The sequence below is a fragment of the Balaenoptera musculus genome, chromosome 7 (assembly GCF_009873245.2).
Source record: "Balaenoptera musculus isolate JJ_BM4_2016_0621 chromosome 7, mBalMus1.pri.v3, whole genome shotgun sequence".
In the NCBI taxonomy this organism is placed as follows: Eukaryota; Metazoa; Chordata; class Mammalia; order Artiodactyla; family Balaenopteridae; genus Balaenoptera; species Balaenoptera musculus.
The window spans coordinates 12048324-12056471 of NC_045791.1; the positions used below are offsets into that span (position 1 = coordinate 12048324).

The 8148-nt window shown below is 56.8% G+C and overlaps 1 protein-coding gene across 4 annotated transcripts in view; it reads right to left on the reverse strand.

The window, feature by feature from the left end:
- Window positions 1–5545, reverse strand: part of STEAP3 (STEAP3 metalloreductase) — a 102105-nt gene extending 96560 nt beyond the window's left edge. For 3 of the 4 annotated variants that reach the window (XM_036858422.1, XM_036858421.1, XM_036858417.1), the window contains exon 1: window positions 5422–5545. In XM_036858422.1, coding sequence (XP_036714317.1) covers window positions 5422–5521 — 100 coding nt within the window. In that variant the 5' untranslated portion in view covers window positions 5522–5545. Of the gene's footprint in view, window positions 1–570; window positions 629–5421 lie in introns of those variants that run through there. The other variant, XM_036858418.1, reaches the window with a different exon arrangement.
- Window positions 5546–8148: the final 2603 nt, after the last annotated feature.

Below are 8148 nucleotides of genomic sequence, written 5' to 3' on the forward strand. Positions count from 1 at the left end.
AGAGTGAACAAAGTTCCAACCACACCTCTCTGGGCAGCCTGCCCCCAATTTCGGGGAAACGGGCAAGGGAAATGGGTTAAGTTTGCCAGGCGGGAGCTCCGCGGGCAGAGGACACTGGTGAGCCCAGCCTCCTCCCGATCAAGGTCGGGAGCCCCCGCCCCTGCCGCCTGCCTCGCCCGGGCTGCGACGGGCTGCGAGAAGAGCCCGCCCACCGCTCCCGCCCTGCCCGGAGACCGCGGGCCCGGAGCTGCGGGGAACCGGGGGCCGGAGGACTCGGCGGGGTGGGGCGCGAGAGGCAGCAGCCCCGGGGCTTAGCGCGGCCCCTGCAGTCCCGCCCCCGGCGCAGGGCGCGTCCGGCCTGCCCGGCCGGAGTGGCGCCTGAGGTTTGCGTCCCTGGGGAAGGAAGGCGCCCACGGCGTGGGGGACCCAGCACCCAGGGTCGCTGCCGCCGGGCACACGTGGCTCGGTCCCAGCGGCGCAGGCCTCCAGCACGCGTGCGGCGGCGCGCGGCGAGGGCGCGCTCGGGGGCGGGCTCCGGGGCTGGGGGCGAGCGGGCGGGGGGTCACTCACCTCTCAGGCCCGCCGCGCGGAGCAGCGGCGGCGGCAGACGGTCCGCGGCGGAGGCAGCGGCCCGGCCCGGAGGCTCCTCCTCTCCCCCCGCCCCGCCTGCCCGCGGGGCCGGACCTGCGGGGGGAGGTGGCCGCCCGCCAGCCCGCTGCTGCTTATCCGGCTCGGCCGCCTCCCCCGGGGCCACAATCGGAGAGCCGCAGGGTCCTCGGGCGGCAGGCACCAACGATCCTCCGCCCCTCAGCCCCTGGCCTGAGCTTCGGACACGTGTTGATCGGCGCCCCCTTCCCCGATTTAAAGGGTGCAGAACTCCGGGACCAACTCTTAACCGGGACAAGGGGGGCGTGTGGAGGCCGGGGTAACTTCTGGGACCCACTCGCTCCCTTCACCTGAGGGACATCTCAAATCCACGTCCATTTTATAACCGAAGTTGAGTGGCAGGCCAAGTTCACACAGGTGGAAAGAGGCCAGGGCACCAGGTTCAACCGGGCTTCCTTCCTGCCTGCCTGCCAGGGGAGCAGGCAGTACAGGCCCATCCTGGACGTGGCTGCATCCCGGCCTTTGGTTCCTTGTTTCTCCTCTGTCGCTTGTCTACCCTTAGGGCAGACCTCTGACCCTCTAAATAGTCCTCAGTTTCAGGTTTTGGGAGCTGGTGGAGGGCCCTTGGGAGCTTGTCTGTCTGTCTAGACTTCCTGGGCTTCAAACCACCCTTCTGCCCCCGAGAAAGATGGCCTCCAGCCCTGGGCACTGTCCTCCCCTCCCCCACGCTAGTGGCGTCCCACACAGCAGGGAGTCAGGTGTAAGTTAAGGATATCTTTTGGGTACCTTTCTAGAGGTGTGTGCCTTCACCTGAAGCCCTTTCTCACCTACAACCTCACATCATGTGCTGCTGACAGCTATACCGCCCCCCTTTACAGGTGAGGACATAGGGACCCTGATGGTTGTTGGGCACCAATGTCACTCATCTTCTGGGAGGCTGACTGGGGGTCACCTGACCCCTGGGACTCTTTCTGGATTATTCCTGTAGTACATACTCTGCCAGCCCTGGATAAAGAGCTTCAAATTACTCCAGGATAACAACCTGTTCTGGAGAGATAAGTCCTAGGGAGGGGTTATCTGATCCCTGAGACCCGAGAGGCAGGGGGCTGGGCCTCGGGAATGGCCCCAGAGCTAGACCCCAGCGAGCACTATGGGGGGAGGGGCAGACCTGGCGGGGTGGTGGGGGGAGGGGCCTCTCCTCCATCCTCCAACCCTGTCGAGACCCACCCATGAGCGTCTTGTGCTTCCTCACTTCCGTAGGTTTCCTCCTGCCTGAAATACCCTCCTTCCCCAGCTCGCTGCTCCGCCAGGCCCCAAGGCCCAGGTCCTCTCCCACCTCCTTCGGTGACCCTCCTGCCCCACCCTGCCCTAGGACCTCTCTGAGCTCCTGTGGCACTTCTCATAGGTCTTCATGCATTCCACACTCAGGGAACCCGACCATACCAGTGTTCCAGGTGCCGGGGACACAGATGCCCCATGCCTGGTCCTGGCCCTTGGATAGCAAGTTGCCTCTGCAGTGGGTGGTAGACTTTGGGGAGACAAGCCCTCTTTGGTGCCCCTAGCATGGTGCCCTGCGCATAGTAGGTACTCTTTAAGGATCTGCTCTGGCTGATGGGGGGTCTCTGAGCACCCTTCCTGCAACTCCGAAGGGAGGCACAAGGAGATGAAGCTTGGGAAATGGAGACACTGAGAGGTCTTCCAGCCTTCTCAAAGGATCTGTCCAGAATCCTTCCAAAGAGACCTGGTGGGCCGCTGAGGCGCTCCCAATGAGTTGGGGAGCGAGCTGAAGGCTGGAGTGGCAGAGGTGCACAGAGGAATGTCCTAGTAGAGCACGAACTTCTGCAAGAGAACAATCAGGGGCCTGAAAGGCACAGGGAGGGAGGGAGGTGAACACCCTGCTGAGGCCAAGCACCTTGGTGGACATAGCACCACCCACGCCGTCGGGCTTTGGTGCTTTGCCCGTCTGTCTCCCTATCTCGCCTGGCATGGGGCCTGGTGAGGGTGAGCGCTCAATACATGTTTCCTGGGGCCAAACTCCCGGAAGCAGACGAGCCCTCTCCTGAGCAGGGAGGGAGCGTGGCACCGACATTGGTTGAGCACTTCCTCTGTGCCAGAGTCCTTGGCCAGGCCAAGGGCAGAGCAGTTGGAGCCATCTTTTTGAGACATTTGTCAGATCATGTTACTCCTCGGCTCAAAACCTGCCCTGGCTCCCTGGTCTCTCGGAGTCAAAGCAAAGTCCTTGTAATGGCGACCAGGCCCAGTGGGACCTTGTCTCCGGTTCCCCTCTCTCTGCTCTCTCAGCCCTGCCAAGCTGGCCTTCTCCCTCCCTCCTCTGGAGCCTTGCAGAATAATATCACCTCCGCGAGACCCCCCCCCCCATCATCCCCATCCCTCATCTGTGTACCCTGCCCTATTTCTTTTCTTTTCACTTAGACTTTTTTCCTTCTAACACACTATAAAACACATCTTCTCTGTTTGCTGTTTATTAACTGTCTGCTCCCACAGAAATGTGAGCTCCCCCAGGGAAGGGAGTTTTATCTGCCTTCCTCACTTCTGTGTTCCCAGCCCATGGATCAGAGCCTGGCACATAGTCGGTGCTCTGTAAATAGTTGTTGAATGAATGCACTGCCATTCTCAACCTTCTGCATCTCCCAGCATCTCTGGGAAGTTTCCCCAGGGCTCCTGCCCACCTCTGGTCTCCCCCCGTTGCTTGCCCCAGAGCTAGCACACTGCAGGAACACAGGAGGCGTTCAGTACACGCACTGGTGGATATCTGCACCTGGAGCCCCTGGGTGTCAGTCTCCTGAGATTGCCCTTCTTCCTGAAGACAAGGCTACTCCTTTGGCTAAGAAAATGAGAGTATTCAGGAAGAGAATCTAGATTCATCTCCTACTCGGGCCAGAGAGAAGGACGTAGTTCAGGCTCCGCTTCTTGGATTGATCCCGCACTTATAAGCTGAGACAGAGCACATCCATTTCACAAAATAAATACTCTAAATGACTACTCAGTCAAGATGGTCACAAGAACCCGTGTGCCGGATGTATTCTGACAGGCTGGCTGGGAGCCAGGCCACCTCTGCCCAGGCCGGGCTGTGTCCCCAGGGAAGGGGCCCTGGCCTCCATTGCCCAGCCCAGGCCAGGTAAGACTCCTCCAACCAAGCCTCCGGGCACGGGGAGCTGCTTCTTCCTGTGAAGGATGGGGAGGGGCTGTGGCTTGGGGTAGGGATTCTGAGGGAAAATCGAGGGGTTGTCTCTTCCTCCACGAAGACCCAGTGGATGAAGCCATGTCTAAACCCCCCAGAGGTGAGGCAGGGCAGCGGGCGATGGGCATGGTCTGTGAGGGGCAGGCACCGGATGGGGAGGCAAGCTGCAAAAGTGTGCTCAGGGCCTGGCGTTTAAGCTTAGACTCTTTCACGTGGCAGTTTATTTCCAGCCAACGTTGTAAGGCGTTATAAGGCATGGCTAACAGAGCACCGGGCACCGCCCCTGTTCCTGCGCCCCAGGGCTTGGTACTCTGCTTTTGCATAAGGCTCGCCCTCCTAGTTCTCTATTGAAACATGAGCTCTCTCCAGAAGAAAAGCTCTCTGAGCTCAGTGGGATGAGAAACTGCGTATCCACAAGAGATTTAACTGTGGCAGCACAAGAGTGTGGACATGGTTAAAAAGGCAGATGCTTTCAGGGGGAGGGGTGGGCAGATAAAGGACTACGGGAGGGGTGGGCTGGAGCAACCGTTTTGCTAAGGAAGCTCCGGTGCATGGCATGTACTTAATCTCTGCGTGAGACCAGGCATCTTGGTTTATGACTGGACATCCATGGCCAGCGGGAACTACGGTAGCGCTGCGTTGCCTTCAGTTGGGGGAGATCGCACAGGTGCACAGCTAGAGAAGTCTGGGCTTTAGCCCCTTGCTCCAAGGGTGGTGCACGTGGTAGCCTGGAAGGTTTTTAGAATGGCAGAGTCTCAGACCCACCCCAGATCCGAATCAGAAATGCATCTTCACAAGACCCGCCGGAGATGGTATGCACATGAAGGTTTGAGAAACGCTGGTCTACAGCACAGATGAGAAAATGGACAACTCCCTGAACACCTGGGCCAGGGCAGATCATCAGAAACCTGTACTGGGCTGCCTTCGCCCTCACTGGGTGGTTCTTTAACACCGTCCCCTTTGCTTTCTCAAAGGTCCTTGTGAACCAAATAACCTGATTTCATGCGCTTCTGAATTTTTATAAATATGAAGTAAATGACCTGTCCTTCACAATACTCAATGCCTATTATACAAAGCTCTGAGAAAAAAATATAACACTAGTATGCTTATTCCTTTCCAATTGCTGATCTCATTTCCCTTTTTACTGTGGCGACTAGGATACTCAGACCCATATTCAGGACTATATGATCCTTACTAAATGTATTTAAGTTCTACTTTATTTTCCCCCAGCCCATGATTTTCTGTGTCTAGTTAACTATTAACTGTATCGTGAAGCTTTTCGTTATAAGGTGTTCTAAGTTGCTTTTGGAAAAAGCCAATTGTTTAAGCAAAATAAATAGGTAAACTCTGTGTGCTACAGTGGCAAATTCTTTTTCCCCTGGGTGGCCATTACCCTTTCATGGCAAGAACAGGGTCATTCCTACCCTCTGCTGGATTTTTGAGAAGAGGACGGAGGGCTTGGGAGAAGGATGAGTCCGTGGACTTCTGCCCAAAGTTACCGAGAAAAGAAAGCCCAGAAAGCTGGGCGACACTGGGGAGGTGGCGGTGGGGTATTGTGACACTCACCCTGTGCTCCTACCTGCTCTCTCCCTGCCAGTCGGTTCCCAGCTCACCTGATTGGGGGTGCAAGGTGCTGTCCTCCATGTCAGGCGACTTTTCCCAGCCCGGGGCAGGGGCCCTGCTCACCAGGGACCCCAGCGGCAGGCTCTCCATGTGCTGATCTTCTGCTGCTAGGCCCCCTACTGGGTGGCCAGCGCCCACTCAGCATGGCGTGGGTGGGGCGTGGGGAGAGTCAGCTGAGGCTGCTCAAGGGCAGGAGGGTCAGAGCCGGGCCCAGCCCACATGGGCGTCACTGACCTCAGGGTTATCTGCAAACACACTGTGGTCAGCAGCCGAGATAAGCCCTCCCTCCAGCCCTGGGGATGTTTTCAACCCGCTTAATTCTCCACTTCCTGGATCCTGGCTCCCAAGGGGAGGAGGGAAGTGACATTTTTGAAGACCCACCTTGAGACAAGGACTGTGCCACGTTTAAATCACCTGCTTTAAGCCCCATCCAGACGTTGTGAGGTGAATGGAATCAGCCCCATTTTCAGATGAGGAAAGCATCCTGCAGTGGGGAGATGGTAGAGCTGGGGCTCAAACCAGGTCTGCCTCACGAGGTGGACGGCTCCTGTGGGCAGTGGCCAGCACACCTTGTGCCAAGGACTGGGGCCAGCTCAGTGCGGGGGAAGATCAGGGGCGGTCCATGCAGCGGGACCAAAGGGGAGACGAACCTGGGTCACTCCCAAACGCTTGCAGCCCTGCCCCACCTAGGTGAGAGCCTATGAGCCACCCCCCGGCCTCTCAGAGGTGACGGCTCCACCAGTGTGTCTACCTGAGATTTGCACAGCCTGGAAGCCGGTCTGTGGAATGTGAGGTAGGATTTCAAGAGTCTGGTTCTTTCCAGTGTGCTGCCTGATTTCACTGACGCGCACAAGCAGGCCATCATCCTCCGAGTCATGTGGAGATGTTTGCTGGCCCCTGGCAGCATGTGAGAAGCCAGGTCCCTGCAGGACAAGTAAGGGAGATAGTGGGCCAAATCTGGTACATGTGCCAGGGGCCACGGCCACAGGCAGCCAGGTACTGGGGCCTCCAGGGAGGAGAGGGACCAGGCCTTGGTCTTTGGAGGCATCTGCAGGGCAAAGCAGCACATTGACCTGGGTCCAAACGTGGTCTCTCCACTGAACCTTGGTTTCCTCAACTGCAAGAGGAGAGTATATACCTCCTCAGGTGGCTGTGAGAATGAGGAGATAAATTGCCAGGAAAGTACCTGGAGCTTAGCAGGTGCTCAATAAAAGTAGTCAGCCATTAAGAGGAAGAGGAAGAGTGAGAAGGGCAGACGGCTGAAAGAGCCATTTCCATAAGAACTGCACTTATTGTCAGGCCCCTCTCTTCCCCCTTCGAAAAGTCGTCTCCCTTCTGTGTCCTGATCTAAACTCTCCCTGCCTCTGAGAAGCCCTCAGGGAACTGGCTCTCCTCTGACCCCATGTCAAGGACCCCCAGGGGGGCAATGAATGCCAGCTACCCCTCTACTCTCTGCCCGCCCCGTCCCCGTGGTCAGCGGGCACTGTGGGCCCCCTAGTCAGCCTCCGGGCCGACTGTAGGATCTTCTTCCTGGCTCTTCCTCTCCTGCCAGCTCGAGGTGTCTGAAAACTTAGTGTCTGAAACTCCCCCCACTGCCTTGAGAGTCCTGTGAACAGGCCCTGCCCTGTGCGTGATCTGGGGGTCTCTGAAAGGTGCTGCAGCACATGGGGCTGGGGACGAAGGGGACAGATGAAGAGAGGCCTGGTTTGCCTTTGGGTGAAAATAGAGGCTTTATCCTGCTGGCCCTGGGGGCCAGGAAGATTTGAAGAGGCATGAGTGTGTGTGATAATAATAGCTAACAGTTTTTGAGGCATGCTGTATACCAGGCACTGTTCTAAGCATGTTATCTGTATTAACTCATTTAATCCTTGTATGGTCAGGCCATTCAAGATGGCTGTTCTCTTGTTCTCTGTATATCCCCTCCTCAGCCAGGCCCTGCTCCACTCACATGACTACCTAATCCTTTTAATTATGGGGCTTAATTAGTCCCTGGTAACAGATAAGCCCACCTGACTTCAATTCCCCTATAAATGGTAGCCTCCTTCTCCCCTTAGTAGCAAAGACTGTCGTCATGTCCCACCCACCATCTGCCACATGTGGTGGGGTGTCACTCCAGGACCCTTTGTGTAAGATCCCCCTGTCCAATAAAGTATTTTATTTTATTTATTTATTTATTTAATGTATTTATTTTTTTGGCTGCATTGGGTCTTAGTTGCAGCACATGGGGTCTTCGTTGAGGCGTGCGGTTTCTTTCATTGCGGCATGGACTCTTCCTTGTGGCGCGTAGGCTTCTCTCTAGTTGTGGCGTGTGGATTTCCTCTCTCTAGTTGTGGCACATGGGCTCCAGGGCATGTGGGCTCTGTAGTTGAGGCGCTCGAGCTCAGTAGTTATGGCACGCGGTCTTAGTTGCCCTGCAGCATGTGGGATCTTAGTTCCCCGACCAGAGATCGAACCCGCATCCCCTTCGTTGGAAGGCGGATTCTTTACCACTGGACCACCATGGAAGTCCCTGTCCAATAAACTATTGATATCTCTGTTGCTGTCCCTGGGCTCTTTCTTTGGTCTCAAGGCTGGGCAGCTGCAAGGCTTGCAGGCCTGCAGGGTGCAGCCCAACAGTCTTCATGGTACATTTTCCCCATTTTCAAATGAGGAAACAGGTATGGGGAGGTTAAGTCACCTGCTTAATGGGAAGTAGATAGTGGTAGAGCTGGGATTGA